Source organism: Passer montanus, unplaced genomic scaffold (genome assembly GCF_014805655.1).
Source record: "Passer montanus isolate IOZ18808 unplaced genomic scaffold, ASM1480565v1 scaffold1, whole genome shotgun sequence".
NCBI classification, from domain to species: Eukaryota; Metazoa; Chordata; class Aves; order Passeriformes; family Passeridae; genus Passer; species Passer montanus.
The window spans coordinates 4,526,587-4,546,041 of record NW_024356504.1 but is presented as its reverse complement, the minus strand read 5'-3'; the positions used below and the strand labels follow the sequence as shown (position 1 = coordinate 4,546,041).

At 41.2% G+C, this 19,455-nt stretch overlaps 1 protein-coding gene across 11 annotated transcripts in view; it reads right to left on the bottom strand.

Annotated features, from left to right (window-relative positions):
* Positions 1-3,266: 3,266 nt before the first annotated feature.
* PIKFYVE (phosphoinositide kinase, FYVE-type zinc finger containing) overlaps positions 3,267-19,455 on the bottom strand; it is a 62,496-nt gene continuing 46,307 nt past the window's right edge. For 6 of the 11 annotated variants that reach the window (XM_039698871.1, XM_039698881.1, XM_039698860.1 and 3 more), the window contains 18 exons: positions 18,529-18,637; positions 18,266-18,420; positions 17,645-17,735; positions 16,567-16,627; positions 15,841-15,984; positions 15,559-15,679; positions 15,045-15,167; positions 14,374-14,469; positions 13,582-13,665; positions 13,018-13,106; positions 12,237-12,401; positions 11,606-11,665; positions 10,982-11,158; positions 10,166-10,269; positions 9,772-9,900; positions 8,247-8,508; positions 6,380-6,454; positions 3,267-5,303 (listed from right to left, as the gene is read on the bottom strand). In XM_039698871.1, coding sequence (XP_039554805.1) covers positions 5,188-5,303; positions 6,380-6,454; positions 8,247-8,508; positions 9,772-9,900; positions 10,166-10,269; positions 10,982-11,158; positions 11,606-11,665; positions 12,237-12,401; positions 13,018-13,106; positions 13,582-13,665; positions 14,374-14,469; positions 15,045-15,167; positions 15,559-15,679; positions 15,841-15,984; positions 16,567-16,627; positions 17,645-17,735; positions 18,266-18,420; positions 18,529-18,637 — 2,161 coding nt within the window. In that variant the 3' untranslated portion in view covers positions 3,267-5,187. Of the gene's footprint in view, positions 5,304-6,379; positions 6,455-8,246; positions 8,509-9,771; positions 9,901-10,165; positions 10,270-10,981; positions 11,159-11,605; positions 11,666-12,236; positions 12,402-13,017; positions 13,107-13,581; positions 13,666-14,373; positions 14,470-15,044; positions 15,168-15,558; positions 15,680-15,840; positions 15,985-16,566; positions 16,628-17,644; positions 17,736-18,265; positions 18,421-18,528; positions 18,638-19,455 lie in introns of those variants that run through there. The other 5 variants (XM_039698843.1, XM_039698891.1, XM_039698832.1 and 2 more) reach the window with 4 other exon arrangements.

The window sequence follows — 19,455 nt, the reverse complement described above, 5'->3', positions numbered from 1 at the left end:
CCACAAGAGCCATATTGGTTAAAATTTGGTATGTATTCTGCAGAAGCCAACACTTCCTGTAAGAAAATGACTACTTAAATGTCAGAGTTTTAAGAAAACATTCTAGAGCCGAATTAAGTAGGGGTTGGGTTGTTGTAAAAACACATCAGTTCTGGTGAATTCTTACTGTACAGCTGAGATGACTTGGAAAATACAGCCTGAGGATACTCTGCTTTTTTAGGTCTTAATAGACAAAAAGCAGAATACTGTTTTTCCATAAAGCAGTTCAAATGAACATGAAGAATATATAATTTCTGCATGTTATAGGCTGCTATAGAGTCACCTGAAGTTACCTTATTCTTTTTCTACCTTAACAAACACATTAACAAAAATACACATCAGAATTAATTACAGCTCAACTAGAAATTCATATAGCTGACCTGATTTGTTTCCAGAAAATATTCTCCCTATAATATGTATTTTAAATAATACTTACAATCCTATCAGAAAAAGAAAACATTTTCTTTCTCTTGTTATGTGCATATGTGTACGTTAAGCAATCCCAGTTTTGCTGTCGTAACTCTTTCACCTGGCAGGTAGTTTATTTTAGTTATGACACAAGATCTCAGCCAGTACAGTAACAAGCCCATACCCAAGATACTTCATTTTTTCATACCCAGGGTGTTTCATGTTTGCTGAAGCTATATTAGAAAAATATCCTATGTAAGCAATGGAGTAAAGTTACTATATTACCTTTCTGTCTTTTCAACTGTAATTCAATGCTTTTTTTGGTAATTGTGTTCACTTACTTTATTATCCTACCTTTGGTCATTGGATCATTATTTCTTGAACTAAGGCTGCGTTTGTGCTTCTCAAATTCATGCCAGAAGCTCTTTAAGTCCAACCACTCATCTTGATACACACCGAAGGCAGCACTGCCCCTGAATTGAGTATCCCATCTTTTCCTTGCTCATACCCCCATGGGGGGACAGGTTGTGATGCAGTTTCATACTGCAGCAGATGAAAGAACTCACTCACCTGGCAAAAAATGGTGACTGCACAGAATACAGGTAAAATCCTCAAGTTTTAGATAGCGTTTTATATTCTAGGAATGAACAAGTCTCCTTCCCAGAACTGATCACAAATTATTTTAAGCCTTAGCAAGAAGGTTAATATATACCAGATTAACATGAGACAAGCAAGAGAATACATTTCTTTGCAGACCTTCTTGGATTTTTTTTCTTTAGCTAGTCCACTTAAAAGATGATTATGGAAATACCTGGAATGTTTTCTACACTGTGGCAGAACTGGGCAAAGGCACACCACCACCTGCTGGACCAAACGGGATCCCTGTCTCACACAGCACTGTGGTAAAAGCAGCTGCAGAGAAGACAGAACTGTGCAAAAGGTTATTTGCACATTCTACTGCCACTGCCCTGGGGAGCTGCCCAGAGGTGCTGCTGCATCAGAGGAGACAAGCTGTGAGGTACAGAGACAGGACAGGCATCTCACACTGCAACAAAGCTGGCACTCTCCAGCACAGCAGTCCCTGCACAGTGAGCAGTGGCCTTGCCTCTGATCAAGAAAATGGGGTGCAATGAGACCTAACTGCTCCACACATGGAACAGACTCAAGTATACTTTAGTCACTTTATTTGTATCTATATACATTACATTTTGATTCTCCAAGTAGTCAAGGCAATTATTCTCAAATAGTTTAGTACATCAACTTTATAAAATACAGCTGAACCAAGTTAGAATAGAAATGCATACATTATAGTACATTAAGTGCTTTGAAGAATGACTAGTCTGGCCACCAGCTAGTGAGCAATTCATTTGGTTTTGGTCATTCTCACAGGGGAGACTCCACAGGTAACTCCCCTGAGCCCCTAGAACTGCTCTACCAGCAAGAGTCCCTCATGTGCTTTCTGGGGACAGAATGAATCCCTGGGCATTCTGCTGTCCACATGCTGACTCAAAGTCATTGCTTCTGACTTGGACAAGATTTAGACATTTGTCTCAAGGCCTCAGATCAAAACAACAGAAGAGTCAGTGTAGCGAATGACTAGTCTGGCCACCAGCTAGTGAGCAATTCATTTGGTTTTGGTCATTCTCACAGAGGAGACTCCACAGGTAACTCCCCTGAGCCCCTAGAACTGCTCTACCAGCAAGAGTCCCTCATGTGCTTTCTGGGGACAGAATGAATCCCTGGGCATTCTGCTGTCCACATGCTGACTCAAAGTCATTGCTTCTGACTTGGACAAGATTTAGACAATTGTCTCAAGGCCTCAGATCAAAACAGAAGAGTCAGTGTAGTTCTGAAGAAATTCAGTCTTCATATTTGAAGCTGGGATTTACTTACACATATGCTAAACCTCTGTTAGAAAGAAAGAAAGAAGCTCTGACCAAAGGCTTCATCCTTAGTAATTCTACAGGGACACAGACTGAACACAGTAGCTCTCCAAGATTTGTTCTGCATTAAGTACTGCTCTCCTTCTGAGAAAATTAAGCTTGGTCGCAATTGAAATGTCAGGACAACTATCATATTGAAAACGGAACATTTGAGGAGACCCATTCAGCTGCTGGGATTTGGAGTAGAAATGCTTACAGCTTTGTATCACAGAATACCCAAGATGACCCAACTCCAGCTGATACTGCAGCTACTGTGATACTCGTGACCAGGAGTTTATACTCCAGTCTAATCAGAACTAGTCTATCAGCCACATCCTGGCCAAAAACTAACTGTTGATATCAGCTCAAGATCATTCCTACAAATCTCTCCAACTGCTGTAACTTCAGCCCAAGAAGCTGGGCCATGACGTCTCTGGCTCTGTTCACAGGCTGCAAAACAGTGGAAGATTCTCTCTCCCTTCTGCAGTGCTGAGGGCCTCGTGCTGGCACATTCAGAGGAGTATCAGCAACTGTCAGGTGGTGAAGCTGCTCACAGCCATCTGCTCGGGACTCTGGCACACAAGCAGCACAGAGCAGCCACACATCCCAGGACAAGGATGAGGGTTACTGGTGACAGAGTGCGCTAGCACACCACATCAGCCTAGTGCAGGTGCCATGCCCACACTTGTGCTCCATCCACCAATACACATACTGACAAAGGTGGAAGACAACATAATCAGCTGCTGTTGGGTCACCTTAGCTGGCAAGGACAGTCAAGTTATTGCCTGTAAACTTTAAGAAGGGAAGGAAGAGAACACATGTAAACTTCAACTGAGACTGGAACATAGGCTGCATGGCAGGTTCTTTCACACTGATGAACCAAGACAGTAGGTAGAGGCCACAGAAGTGGGAGCAGCACTGAGTTAATGGACTGGTTGACCTCATTAGACAAGGCCACACACAGCCAGGCAAACTGGGAGAACATTTCAACAAAAGAGACAAGATGCATCCCAGAGGTGATCAGCTATACCTGATGTGCTGTGTTGAACTGAAGCAAGGAGTACTGTGCCCTCTTTCCACAGCACACATCACTGCAGCCTTCAACAGTGCATCCCCAGAAACAATTCTCACATTGCACTGAGGAAATCAGGACACTTTCTTTTCTGCTGCTTCAAGGCCAGCATCTTTGCTCATCCTCTAGTACAGTGTTGCAATAGGGTAGGGAAGGCTCCTTCAACACAAATGACTGTTGCCTCCTGGCAGCTCAGACAAGAGCTGCTCTGGTTTGTTTTGGAGCAAATAGCTCAATTCTCACTGCTGGCCTTTTCCTTTCTCAGTGCTGCCTACTGCTGGTCACTCCTCAACAGCCACCACCATCTGCTGCAGAAAAAAATACTGAACAAAATGCACATTTCAATCCATAGTTACAGTGATGAGGGCATTATGAGGCAATGGTTAGAATGAGCAAGTGATCACTAAGAGCTATCCTCTCCCAGATTCCATGTTCATTTGATGTTCTTCCATCACAGACTGGAAGTCAAAAGACAGTATTCTTGCCTTTCAAACTCATTAAAGCTCCTCTTATTTACTGGCCTGTTATAATGAAACTAAAAAGTAAACTCATCACCTACAAAAATGAGCAATTTTTTTAATGGAAAGAAATGCTTATTGTAATAATATAGAGACTCATAGATCTCTGCACATCTTATGCATCATACAAGATACTTGTTAGTTCAGGTTTTCCTTTTTACAGAAAACAACAACTACATTCATTTCTGTGACCAAAAAATATCATGTCATGAATGCAAGACAAACATTCTCCTGCTCCTGGCAAAATTTCACCATGAGGTAATTGCATTGCTTGAAAGTAAAGGGAAACTGAAATGAATTTGAAATTATCTGCCAGGAATGATAGTTGCATTAAGAAGAAAGTTGCAGTATGCACTTTGTCTAGCAACTTATTACCTTTACTAAGGAAAGGGTTAATCTGCTTCATAACTATAATCAATCAAGTCTTGTTAAATTAAAGTGTATGTTAGTTACCTGTTTCCAGGAATTTGAGCAACATTCAGACCAAAGTACTGTTTAGGAGTGAAGGGATATGTTTTGAGTTTTGCAGTATACTGATGACTGACAACCCATTTTTATGGGATGCAGCTAAAATGTGATTATGATAGATAAACCAGAGCTGTACTGCAGTAACATAACTTAAAAGATGGAGTCACAGGGCATTATAGATGTGGAGCTGCCTTATAAAAATACTGTTTACAGAACCCAGTAAGAATTAAAACTATGGAGAATAAACAACACAAGTTATTAATGGATCCTATATAGTTCAATTACAGACCTCTGCAACCTCATGAATTAACTTCATTCTTCTCTCCCCCATCCACATTTTGGGGGTTTATTTCACATTTTCAGTACCAAGTATCCACTACAGAAGCATGAGCTGCTCATATTCCACACCATTTTGGCAGTGCAAGACTTCCAGAGATCATGTAGTTCTTCATGTACCAGGATCTGGACAGAATCTCAGTCCAATACTTAGGAGATAGCATCACCTTCCCTACTGACAGCAGGGATGTCACTTATCAGTGCTGTTCAGTGGTACCTTACAGTTTAGATCCTTACTGAGGCAGGTTTGCTAATTATCCTCCAAGGGGGGATTAAAGTGCAAGCAGATTTCACACTCTGCAACATGATGCACATGGTCAGTGTAGACATGGAATTGCAATCCTCTTGCTGCTGGACAGACCGCTGGAAGAGAGTGGCCTGTAATGTCATTGTCCTCTTGTGCTTTCCCAATATGGGCTGTAGCTCAGCAATTCAGGCCCAGTCCTGTCCAATGGTCTGGCACCATCAGGAAATACTTGTCCATAGCTTCACAAAACCTGGTCCGGTACAGTTCTGGAGAGACCACAGTGGGCATCTTACCTAATGTGTAAGAGAAGAGTCAAGAGCAGTTAGAAAGGGGCTAAAGATACTGCAGTACAGACAGATGTCACATGAGATTACACCAGCAGACAGCATAAACTTGAAAGCAACAAGATAGAACCTCATAAAGTTCAACAACAAACAAGCATGAGGTTTTGCACCTGGGAAAACATGAAGCAGGAGCACAGCACAGGCTGGAATCTCCTTTCAGGAGCAGCTCTGTGAAAGGGACCTGAGGATCCTGGTGGGCAAGCAGCTCAGTGGGAGTGAACAGTGCTGCTGTGGCAAAGAAAGCCACCAGGAAGGACACTGGGCTGCATCAACAAGGACATCACCAGCAGAGAGACAGAAGGACAGAAGTCCTTCATTATCCCACCAGTATCCCAGCATATCTTATACCTGGAAGGTGCTACTTCCAGGCCATACCTGGAATACTGGTCTCAGTTTTGGTCCCTGCTATATTAAAAAAAAAAAAAAAAAAAAAAGGAAAAAAAAATGTGGACAGGCTGAAGAGGGTCCAGAAAAGGATCACAGGGATGATCCAAGGACTAGGAAGCCTGCCGTATGAGAAAACGCTGAGAGAACTGGGTTTGTTCAATCTTGGAGAAAGGCTGCTTAGAGAAGACCATATCACCATGTTCCAGTATTTATAGGGTAGCTAAAAAGAAGACAGAGACTCATTTTACAAGGAGCCACATGGAAAAGATATGGGGTAATAGATATATGTTATTCCTGGACAGATTCCACAAGAGGAACATTTTTCTCAATGAGAACAACCGGTCATTGGAATAGTCTTGCCAGTGAAAGGATGGATTCCCCAACAGAGGGGATTTAAGATTCAGCTGCACAGGGTGCTGAGCCATCTTGTCTAGACTGTGCTTTTGCCAAGAAAGGTTGGATCAGATAACCCCTGAGGTCCCTTCCAACCTGGTATTCCATTATTCCTTCCTCTGTTCTCGACAACTTAATCTTAAATTTGCATGGTGGGGAAGTTGTGACTTTCTCAGCAGTGTTATAGAAAGCTTCCATGTAACAAGGAAACATGATCAAAATCTTTGCTTTCAGTCTGGACTTACCTTGTCCTCCCAAGATGCCAGTTGACTTTACCACCATTTCAAGCTTTTTGTCCCAGGTAAAAGTACGAATATAATCTGTTACAACAAAAAAAATCCACACACAAATACTTTTATTTGTTTTAATCCAAGTAACACTGTTTTAAAATGTATCTGTTTCCCCCCAAAGAGGACAGGAAAGCAGCAGTGCTTTATAGTCAGAGCTTCATTGTTTTCCCTACCACTTGCCTCATTTTCTGTAGTATTGATTACGTTTGGGTAGGGTAAATACAGTCTCTCAAAAGTCCAGCAAGATTACAATCAACTCTCCCTGTGTCCACAAGAACAGGCTGCCCAAGGTGTCTTTATCCATGTTAGAGTGTCAAGGGCTCATTTACAAGGGTCACTTCAATCACACTCATCCCAGAAGCCCCACTAGAAGCAATGAGGCTTGGACACATCTCCATTTAAACCAGTATTTGTCATCACTGCAGCCACCTGCAGGTTTGATAACAGAATGGAAGGGATTGCCACTTTATGATAGGGAGGACTGGAAACATCACCAGTGACCCTGACTGGCAGAGGGGGCAGCAAGAAGAAAACTTCTGAATTGTTTCCAAGCCCCTTCAGAGAAAGCATGCTCAGTCAATACAAGTACATGAACATTTGGGCCTGCAAAGCTGAAGCTGCAGCAAGATCAGTTTTCAGAGACCTAACTTACTTGTTTCCTGTATCACATAAGGATCTAAAATAGGTGGAGATACTGACCTCAGATTGAAACACAGTCCAAACTAAGATTTTTTAGCTCCAGTCCAACACAAATTTAGCTTGAGTACTTTATAAATTCTCAGGGTATAATCTAAAGAACATTGTGATAGCCTGACACAGCAGACATGTTCTCTCTTCTTGATAATATTTGTGCTCACCAAGTTCCTTCAGATATTTGTGTTAAATGCTGAAGGAACTGGTAGCTTTAAATATCATATAAAACATATCAGATAAGACTTGACATAGGGCAACAAAAAGCCACACATACAGGAGAAGCACATGGTCAGTGTAGTCCCGTCCTGTTTGTTCCAATATTCAAGAGTCTATAAATCTAGAAAGTAATAACAACTTGCAACAAAGAAGAGCTTTATTTGTAGCTGGGACTTTAATACTCAGCTAGAAATGTTATTGAAATGGCTTTTGAGCTTTATCAGAATAAGTGTAATCCAGACCTCCTGTCCTGAGATCTCATCTGGAAGCATTTCTGAGCTGGGTTTCAAGACCATTTTCCTAAGTCAATTCCACATCCTGCAAAATTGCCTCATCTCTAAGTCTTTTGTATTACAGAAGTTTGTCTGTCTAAACCATCTCTTTTTCTGTCTCTACCCTACCTTCCAGTCACCAGTCAGAAGATGCAGCAAGGTAATTACTGCATTGCCACCCACATTATCCAGGTCAGACTATATGATTATATGAGATCCCATAATGTTTAACTTCTTTCTTCCAACCATACCAATACTGTTTCTCTTTAGCGCCCCTCCACACAAGATTTAAAAGCCTATGTAAACATAATTAAACTAAAGTTTACAGATTAAACACGTAAAAGCATACAAATAACTCAACTGGAGTCAAAGTGTAGGTTAAACTACCTTTGAGGCCTCCTGCATATACTCATAGCAATGCAAATGCTACTCTGAGCCTATGAGAGACCTGGAGAGAAGACTTACTGCCTCCACTTTGAATACCTGTAAGAGGTGAGGGTGGTATTCCACCAGGGAGAAGACAAGATTTCCTGACACACATCTCTCTGGTGGTGGCACAGTTCTAAAAGCACTATGAACATCTAAACCAGAAGGAAACCATTTCATCATCTGAGAGCAACAAAATACAAAAGACAACCTACCAATGATCCCAACGACCAGCTCGTTGTTGGTATCATCACGACCCACCAGCAGGGAATAGTCGATGATGAGGTGGCTGGAGAGGAACTGGGAGTCACTGTGTATGGAGGCTTTCAGCACAGCTTTGCAATGGGAACGGATGTACAAAGGATTGTCCCGAACCATCTTCAGAAGGTTTTCATCCAGCAGGACCACATCACAAGTTTCCTTGCCTGTGTCTGTCTTAACATTTCTATTCCGGAGGGAGCCCTTCAGGTCAAACACCTGCAAATGGAGAACAGCATTACTTTGTTTCATTTTTCTGGGTTAAAGACTTCAGTACCTAGCATTTGAAGGCAGCACAGCTGGGCAACTCTTTCCTTCTCTTTAGAAGGAAGACAATGAACAAAAAATATTTTGTAGAGAATAGCATGTAAGCCTGGGTGAAAGCTCTGCCATCTCAATTCACAAGTTTTAGGCAAGTTATTTCACTAATATTTAGTCTAAATTAAAGAGAAAAAAGGTGCCTCTACTTTTTATACTGTTTGAGTAAACTTAGTTTTCCAGCCAGTTTCTACAGAGTTAATAAACAAAGCCACTGAAGAGGGAGGTGGGTGGTACATGAAGCACCAGTTAACAGACCCATCATGAGGCTGGAAATTATCTCTTGTGTTCTCCAGTCCAAAGTCCTGCTTCAAGGACTTCTCCTGCTTCTCCTTGTTAGAGAAGGTTGTTCAAGTTCTGTCCAGTCAAGATTTCACTAACTTACGTGGAATAGAGTCCATAGTCTGTTTGGGTTTCTGTTTTGTAGTGCCTGAGCCCTCCTCATGATTTAAACAACAGACAAGCTAAAAGAAAACCCACAACATCCTTTACATCCATCTAGAATTCCCTCCATCTACTTCCTCCCACAGACATTTCCTGTTTGAGGTCAGGCACTGATAGGTCAAGTGGAAAGAACTGATACTATCAAGGTTTAGAAGTGATGTTTGTTTGAACTTGCTTTTCAGCTTCAAATCTCTATTTAAAGAGAATTTCCCCCTAGTCATTTTAAGATGTTCATTCTACTGCCTGATAAAGATTGCTTTTCCTTGACTAAGAGCAAGACTGAACTCAAAATCTTGTCCCGCACCTGAAGTGCTTCCAAGAAAGAAGAGCGGGTTGAAAAAATAATTAACTCCCCTGACTACAGAGTAACTCTCTGAGTGAGGCTCTCATTCTAAACAAATTAGTCTGTAATTCCAGTCAGTTCCTCTGAAAGTTTTGTAAAATAATTTTACATTTTCATAATCAGGTTAGTAATGCTTTCTCTCAGACACCAGGGATACAGGGACAAACAAGACTTCTAAAGACAGAACCCTGCACAAAGCTATCTGAACTAGCCAGTATAGGCATCAAGCTCCTGAGGGTCAAATAACAAGGAAGAGGAACAAACTGTCACCTTTGAGGTCAACAGCACATGCAAAGTGCAGTCACCTAGATGGCTACAAATGACCCTGCTCTCTCAGTCAAAACTGCACTGCAAGGGACAGAACACTTTGCTCTTACCTGAGCCATTTTCCTGCCATAGAAAAGGTTTTCCATGACAAGCAGATCCAGCTTCTTTTCAGTGTTGTTTTGAGAGTTCTTGTAACCAATTCGATACACCCCAAGGATTTTAGCCAGTGCTGTGGGCTTCTAATGAAGATAAGACATGGGTTAAGATCTGTGTAGAGACAATCAGCAATCCCATTCTAGAATCACCACTTTTCTGTCTGACTGTGTATTACAGCTCAGAAGTCCAAGCATAATTTCCACTTTACATCTTAAAAACCCATTATTAATGAATGTAACTCACATACTCCAAAATTTTCTTTTATTTAAATGAAAAAGGTTAATAGAAACTTCTACTAGTCTTTAAAATACAGAACACTGCCTAAAATAAAAGGCACTTTTTTAATACCTTCTGCTGAACTGCATTTGTGATGTACGTGAAATAGTGTGGAGCAAAGTCAAGGAATGACTGGACTTCCAGACGAGGCATTTGCTTCAAGATGAATCTATCATCTGTTTTAACATCAGACAGAGGCAACAGGGTTACATACAATAAGCGATGTATATTTGCAATTTTTTAGGACTGTCACATAGGTGTAATGGTTTAAAAAATTAAAGCACTACAATTCTCTTAAATCCTTACCCTCAGAAGCTCATTTCTAGATTCTTTTTACTTCACACACTCTGAATTTCAGCCTCCCTAGATTTCGACCTTCCAGTAAATCACGGACAAGAGACTGACTACACTAGATCTACCTCAGCTATATGGACTTCCTATATAGCAAACAGGAACAGCCTACACACCATTTTGTTCAGTACTTGTTTTACATAGATGCCTAAAAACGGCCAAAGTTCTAAAAAAATTAGATTAACAATAGCACATGAGATAAGACATACTGTGTCTTCAACAACAAGTTTTCCTTGAATTATACTCAAGTTTTTGTTTTCTGAAGCCTGCCGGAGAGTACAACCCTTCTGTTCAATTGGCCTTCCTAGCTGCTACTGCTGAAAAACAGAACTATATTTTGTTTTCCTGCGCATACAAAGAGACAAATAATTTGATACTAAAGACCTGAGAACAAGCCACTTAATTTTCCCTTCTCAGTGACCACTTCACAACCAGCAACCCTCTGGACAGAGGTTATCAGGGATTAAATGACACACTAACCACCACCATACAGAAATAAGACCCCTCATTACAAGGCGGGGGAGAAGCTGCACTTACCCTCAGTCACATAGAACGCAGCTCCAGATTTGCCACCTCGTGCCTGCCAGGGCATGGAGTGAGAGAGGGATCGGATGAAATCCTCTTCACTGCTCCCCAGGATCACCTCACGCATCCTGTGAAACTCCCCAGCATAATAAATCCGGCAGTAGAACTTGGCATTCGCATCCGAGAACTCTGCAAAAAATTGTTTTCCTCAGTAACAGCATGCAACTGCACTGACTGCCCGAGACAACACTGAGATTCTACTCATGTCTAGAGGTGTATTATTGTGCTAAACATCTCTCATGCTTACTGTAATTCAGAAGTTTCAACCAATGGGATTTAAATGAAAAATTGACAGGAAAGTCAATTCCCTCTAGATAAGCTCCTAGTATATGTCATGGGGAAGCGTTCGGACAAAAGAACAATTTAAAAAAGTCTATGGAGTAGTTTTGCCAAAGAGATTGATTGCAGTAAGTAAAAATTGCATTGCTCTTTTCTTCATTTGCTTTTCCTTCATGACACCAAGAATACCAAGAAAAAAACAAGAAAAAACAACTATTAACTTCAAGACTGCCTCTGCATGTGCACAAAGAAATGAGTTTGCCAGCTAAGACTAAGTTGTTATTTACAACTACTCACGGAGTTCCACATGGGGATTCACCACCTGTTTCTTCTGTCCATCTCCTCCATCTCCATCATCTGAAGGCATAAAGGCATTTGGTCAGGGCTGTTCACTATTATTACCAAGAAAGCCACATTAGGTACAACTTGTAAACTCACTTTACAAGAAAAATATTTTATTTTTTTTTTTCAAAAATACAGAGGGAACTATACACAAGGGAATTAGAAATACAGCTATAATTGTGTAATATAATACATATGCTAGAAGGGCACTGCTGTTTATGGACACAAATCCAGCCTCTCTCGTCATTCATTTTCCATGAACTAAAACAATGAGAACTAAACTGAAAGTGAGAAAGACAGGGCTGCTTAACTAGAGTCAACTCAATCCAAAGGCATTCATGACCAGACTACTCCACATCCCTATAGCTTGGATTTGAAAGATCCTGTTTCCCTTATCACAAAGAAAAGCAATGTGCTTAGGAAAAAACTATATTTGATGTTCAAATTGTTCATTTTCAATGCATGCTGAGTAACCTTAGACTGTTGAAAAAGTACAAGCAGGAGTGCATATGAGGCCTTGCATGGATGAATGAGGTTTGGGAGAAGTACCAACCCAAGAGAGAAGATAAACTCTGCAGTCTTGTACCTTGAGCCTCTGCTCCTTGGTTTTCTGCTCCCTCTTTGCCCATCTGTCCAACCTGGTAGTAAGCACTGTCAGCACCACGTAAGGTCTCTTTCTTCTGGGAAGACAGGTCTGGGCTCTTTCCTCCCGTGCCACGGAAGAAAGACAAAACACCAGATGGTTTCTTTGCTACAGTGAAAAGGAATGGAAAAGATCGTGTTGGCATTTCCACAAGCAGTTTAATAACAGCATGACTCCTACGAACATTCCCCATTCATTGTTCTATGTGAAGCAATGATGCCATTCAACTATAACTCATTTGCTATTCTTCAGGCAACTAAGGTCCATGAGGGTGGATGATCTAGTGTTCTGAGTAGCATCCTCGAGTGCAGAGACATTTGAAAACACAGACCAAGAATAAGTGTTTTTAATACAGTGAGAACTTAATGTCTCCATTTCAAGATATTTTAACTGCATCTCTTTAAAGAAAGCAATGCCAAAAGAAGGGCATCATAGCCCACTGAACAGGCTAGATTCAAGAACAACCCTAGGTTCACTACATAATAATATTAAATCAGAGAATGACAGTTAGATCTCATAAGAACCAGAGAAAGCCATAGACTTCAAAAAACAAAAAAACCCCACACATTACTACCCCTCTCATGTGTTACATTAAGTCAACACTAGTCACAATTTGAACTCAGAATGCTGCTTTTTTTCCCCACATGAACTAGAATCCAGGTTAAATGGACTCAAGTCTGAGCTGAGATTAGCACCATGGATGATTTTGGCAAAATGGTCTTACGCTGCTCTGGCTCTGCACTGCGAAGGGGACACATGTTAGCCTCAGGCAGGCGGACAGGGCTGCTGCTCTTGGGTTTGCTGTCTGACATGCTGAAAGGAGAAAGAACAAGAAAGTGATGAACCAACAAATGCTGCCACCCAAGACACTACTGCTTTATGCCTGGACATTTATTTCTCTCCCCTGCCTAAACATTAAAGTTAAAAAAAACTATTTAAAAGTGTAACAGTGTGGGACTCTCCAAAGTTGTCCTCCTTCGTCTTCCTAAAAACTATCTCTCAGGGTCCATAGCAACAGTTCCATCCATGACCACAGCAAAGGTAAGCAGGCCCAGTATTCCTACCATGCATGCAGCCAAGAGATGGTGATGGAGCCAGCATAGTCCATAAGGTGAAATGCAAACTCACATACTGAAATATGTGTTGGTTACATGGAATGAGTCAGATTCCATGAGAAAGCAGACACCCTAACAGGGGCATATTTTGAGGGTTCTTCCCCATCCTAGTATTGCTAATTCACTACCATCATTATGTCTTCACTCTATGTACTGTAGTTCCTGCATGTAACCTGTTTGGTTGTAGTCCTTCTTCAGAACTGCTCTTCAGAGATGCTTTGGACAACTCATCCAGGGCATTTCTGTACTCCTTGCAACTGATGGGAAAAGAAGAAAAGAAAGGGAAAGAGAAAGACCCAAAATAATTAAGTGTTCTCTTGAAAACTCTGCAATACCAACCCAAAGATTCAGTTCAGAGACAACCACAGGAAAAATCTCTGCTTTATTTTTTCTTATTATTAGAACTTTTTTTCCTTAGAACAGAGGCTGCTCTAGACAATACTGCAGGAAAAATATCCTCGTTTTTTTCCCCCTCCCACAATTTAAGAATGCACTTCTTCAAAAATCTGCTGCCTTGTGACATGCAAACCCAAAGGTTTACTGAAGCAGCTGCTGAGAAGAGCTGAGCAGTAATAAGAGCTGCTACAACCAAAGGTAGGCAAGAAACAGACTGCAATATCAATACTAATAGCTGTTCCCCAACTCAGTTGCACTTCCTCCAGCTGGAGAGGCTGCACAAACCTTAGTTGCACTTCCTTCTCTAGAGATAGATATCTCATTAAAAGAAACACAACTAAGTCATTTTTGCATACTAGAGTACCACTAAAAAAGTCCAAAATCCAGTTGCACTTTTATTATCTCAGCAGTAAGAGGAGAGAATCCCATCTCTGGCAGAAACTCTAATGCGGCTTAATGCAGAAATTCTGTCATGCTTGTTCCTTATCATCAAAATTTAAGTATTCCTCAAACACAAAAGCTGCAAAAGTACTAAGTATGTCAGATGAAAAACCAAATCACACCAGTACCTGAGAGCAAAGGCTATGATGGAGCTTGGTTCTTTCTCACAGACTGCAATAGGTACACGTTCATGCTCATACATTAAGTAGTGCTTATCTGGGTCACTAAATGAAAACAACAGACTGTTAGTAGATCATAAAAATTTGTGTAAAGAAAAGAAGGTTTTGTTAAAACCCACATCTCATCACTGCACTCCCAGGCACAAGCTGCAACTCTTAGCATGGAACCAAAGCTCCCCAGATCAGCTTCTCCCAACAGACTCATTCATGCCTATGTGGTTAATTCTAAATGGCAGAGTGTTAGGGCAATCAGCATTTCAAACAAGCTGCTTGGATCAGAAAACCAGCTTTACGTTAGGAGTCTATTTCTGTTTAGCAGCCACTGATTCCAATAGCACCAAAACCTGCCTGAGTTTGGTTTGACTATCCAGCAGCATAGCCTGCAGACTGAACTTAGGGAACAAACCTGGACTCTTTTCTAAACAGGCAGTTTAGCACAGAAAATTCCCCAAAGCCTCCTGGATTCTTGTATGATTTTTTTCACTGATCTGTAGGGTCAGTCATTTAACTTTTACCTCATCAGCCCAAGGCCTTATGCTGGGGGTGGGATTCCCAAGTTAAACTCAGGCTGCCAAACATTAGGCTCATGTCAAACGAGAAACACTACAAAGCACACAGACCAAGAAAGACTTTCCAGCCTGCCCATCTTCACACCAGAGGGACACTTGAGGGCACATGCAGTAGCCATTGAACCTGACCTACACCCAGACAATGCCAATTTGAGTCCAACCCTTGGAAGAGGTCTGGAAGCAAAAACAAGATGGAGGCATGTAGCTTTAGTTAAGTCTTTGCTAAGGAAGGGCATTTCCACTCCCTCCCTGCAGCAATGAAGTTAGAATGAAGTTTCTCCTCTCTTCCCCATCCCTTCATCTCCCACAAGAGCTCTGAGGAGGCATGCCTGCTAGGAGAAGAAACTAATACTGGCTTTACACAAGGGCAGATCATTCATAAGAAAGGTGGTTAACCTACAATCAACTAGAATGGACACAGCGAACTTCCTACCTTGACAAAGTTCTCTATCTTACTCAGGCAAACTCAGACTATACACTGAGCAAAGGAAGCATGCATGGCTCTGCCTGCAATCTGACAAGGTTGCTGATTTTATACATTTTATATATATTATGCAGTACTTACAAGGGAAAGGGAATGGGGTTATAGTTGTTTCCAGGCAAAAAGTTAGCCAAAATAGCTTTCATAGTAGACTTCTCCTTCACTTGGCTGTCTGTAGATCCCAGTGAGTGTCCATCAAACACATCTGGAACAGACACATGTCAGGTCTGCATCACAATATCAAAGTTTAAGCTGTAAATTCAGAAGGATGATTACAGACCATAGAGTTAGCAGTTATTTGTCATTTCCTAAAAGGATTATGTGGACTTGGCACAGAAAAGCAAGAGACAGACAACTGAACTATACCTTCTGAGCTGCTTGTTGTGTCCTGTTCAGAGAGTGTGTTGGCACCAGCCATATGCTCTGATGCAACCTCTGGAGAGGTGGGCAGCTGTAGATGGGTGGAGCCTGTGGAACTCTGACTTGACAAAGTTGTCAGGAAACGATCCTCTGAGAGTACAAGGACAGTTAAGGACAGAAGAAATAATTTTACATGGCTATCAGAAGTGATACTATTTGCTCCCAGCCCAAGCTATAACCACTGAAAGTATAAGCACTGCTTTCAAAAAGTTTTTACTTAGAAAGCAGGTAAGACCACACAGACCAAAGGACTGGGCAAGCTCATCAATGCAGCAGGTAACCTCCAGAAAAAGTGCATTCTTACAACTACTACCTTCAGCTCCCACAAACTCGCAGGTAAGAGATCTCAGCATCCAAAACCAGATCACAGGAGAGGCAAAAGGCATTTCCCAAATTCCATGTAATTATTCAGATAATTAGATGTTTCTGAAAGTTTTTAAACTAAAGCTCAATGGAAAATTCTTGTGGGCCAATTTACTAATCACTAGTAATTCAGCTTCATATTAGAAGCAGATGGCCAACTTCTATCTTACAATTAGAAAAAACAAATATGACATGATGGGGATTTGGTATTTCTCTGATTTATCAAATTTAACAACAGCTCCCGTATTATGTCAGGAAAAGGGCTACAACATGCTTCTACTGGCATATTATGAAAAATAAGTAACAGACCTTTCTCTCCATTTTGCAGAGCTGGAGAAGCATTGCGTGGGGAAGCATCCATGCTACTGATCTAGACAGAATAATAAAACAACAATGTTGGTGCCAAGCCCTTTACAGTTCTATTTCTTCCTATGTGGAACACTTACAAAAGCACACGTATTACAACAGAGCACTCCCACCCACTTCTCAGTCTCTGCATGTCACTGTATCTGTTACCATAAAAAAAGACAAGTCTTCAGCAACTCAAGTTCACAGGATGCTTATGACGGCTGCTATCTGTGTATGCTGCTTTAAACACTACACTCCCTCTCCAAGAGCCTACTTCCTCCTAGATCAAGGTAAGGTTTGCTTAAGCACCTAATAAATAAGTGTTAAGTGGAAGGGGCATTTGTGCATGCAGCAGAGCAAACCCAGGGTGTCTAGGAGTTTTTAGTACACCTTGCTACTATGGAACTATTGGGAGTTCAGCTTCTCAGTGTGATGCTAAATTATATTGTACTGCCTTGCAGCCCAGACATTTCCTCAGAGCTCCAGCTCCCCAAAGGGTGGAAGTTCAGCATGCTGGCATGTGTACCTATGGACAGAGCTCCTGAGGCAACAGTCCAAAATCCATCCCTTTGGTCAGTTCCCACAGGATACATCACAAAACATCACATTCTGAAAAGCCATTATCAGTCCCTCCTGCCTCATTTGCTCTACCTCTTGATATTATTTGTCATTTCTTTTTCACAAGGGGTGCACCTGATGGGCAACAACCTAGGGCCGAAGAAGATGGCCCAGTTCCTATCTAGGCACACACTCGACAACGACTGCAGCTCTCTGCTGGCAGTGTTCACATCAACACTAACAAACATCACAGAAAATCATCAACTCCCATTCAAGCTTACTCTTCCTCTCCACACTATGGCTCTTAGTTCACATATTTTAGGAAAAGATACATATACTAGCACACAATTTAAGTTGAAAAGTAAAAGATGCAGTAAAACTAGTTTAATAATTATTAAAGAGAACTCAAGCCAGTCTTAAGATTATTGTGCTGCCCCAGGAAAAAAATATGTTTAAGAGGTTTATAGACTGTTAGCCTTACCTTGCTTTCTTCACCTTGCCTCATTCTCCCAGGGCTGGGTGGTACTGATGGTCGTTTTCTCCCTTTTTCTTGTTGGAAGAGATCCTGCAATCTTAAACAAAAAATAATAATAAAATAAACAATCAAAAACAACCCACACAAAACCACCACCACCAAAGAAAAATTAATCAAAAGGTAGGTTACTGGTGTTACCTCTGAATGACACAAGTTATGAAGTTTCTCCATAACAAATTCAGATTGCTGCTAACACTTGCCAAAGATGTATCAAATGGCCAAAGACAGCACATTTTCTTTAGCTCTGAGACTAAGTCCCTTTTTCTGAATGAAAACCCAATCCACAGGTCCCATGCTCCCCTCTTCCCATCTCTTCCACCATTACTCAAATGAAAATTTCTCCTCCAGATGTAACTTGTGCTCTACAACACAATGCTCTTATCATATGGCCTCAAATGATTTTCTGTTCCAACTGATCAGAACTGGTGTGCTCTCAACCAGCAGAACACATTCAGCACAAGCTCTATACAGTAACTGCTCTGTAGTGAAAGAAACTACAGCTGAACCTCTTCCCTACCAGAACAAACACTCCATCAGTGTTGGTCATGATTCTAGCATGTGTCTTACCTATTATTCCAGGCTTGTAGCATCTCACAAAGTCCTTGCTTTTTAGCTATCAGAGACTCAAAAACAGATTGCAGCTGTTGAGGTGTGTCCAGTGATGATGAAAGCAGCCTTGCTTGGATTTTCTCAGTCCAGTTTCGAAACTCTCCTTCTTCCATCTGCCAAAAGGAAAACTGCCAGTGTTACCTCACCAAGGCAACACAAGATCTGAGTAGCTCCTCCACACACTTAGCCTATGGATCACTGATGTAAAAAGAGTCTATTACCTCCTTTTGGGCAAAGAGGTCTTCCATCTTCTCTTCCCTCGTTTTGCTGAAGGTATCAGTTTTCAGAGAAGCAAGGCGATCATCCACAGCAAGATACACTTGTGACACCCTGCCAACAGTGATGCAAGGAGTTAAGCTGTGACTACTTGGAGTTTCTTCAACATTCTTTAAAATAGTTTGAATGTGTTGATGGTTAGCATTTAAGAATACAAAAGATGATATATGACAGCCTTCCTGCATAGTAAGCCATCCAACTGTATTCACAGAGAAAGTTGGGAAAACTGCATTAGCAATAGGAGGAATCTAGAAGTTACATACACTGACTCTTGTCTCCACAATTTATTGTTAGCAGTGGAAGTTGTCAGAGAGCTATACAAATGTCTCAAACACATTACTAACACAGGGGAACTATTGTGTCATCTGTGATTAGGAAGAATCTGGGTCAGCAAGCTACACATCTACCAGCAGGGCTCAGAAAAAATGAGTACCTCTATTTCAGCTCTAAACAAAGCTCCACAGGTTTTGAAGTCAGATGGTCACAGAGACTTACAGCAATACAGGAATGCTGTGACCAGGCAGAACAGCAGTCTGGCTGGATTTTACACAGTTTTCATCTTGCCTGTTTTCAACTTTTTTGTTCCTACATTTAGAAAATGTCTAGTCTCATGGTCGTTCACTTTAGACAAGGTAGAGTCTGCCTGCTGTTCCCATATTCAATAGCTAACAAAGGCAAAGACTTTTATACACCAGAGTTCTATTGCCACATGACCAATAGAATGACAACGGTTATGTTCAGACAAGAGATTTGAGCAAGGTTTTGTAGTTTTTTGGGGCTGAAGAATTGAAACTCAGTCAGATGTTCTATTAAGGAACATTAGGGTAAGAGTATGAAGTATAACCTGCAGTTCCAGGTTGGTCTTCTAAGAC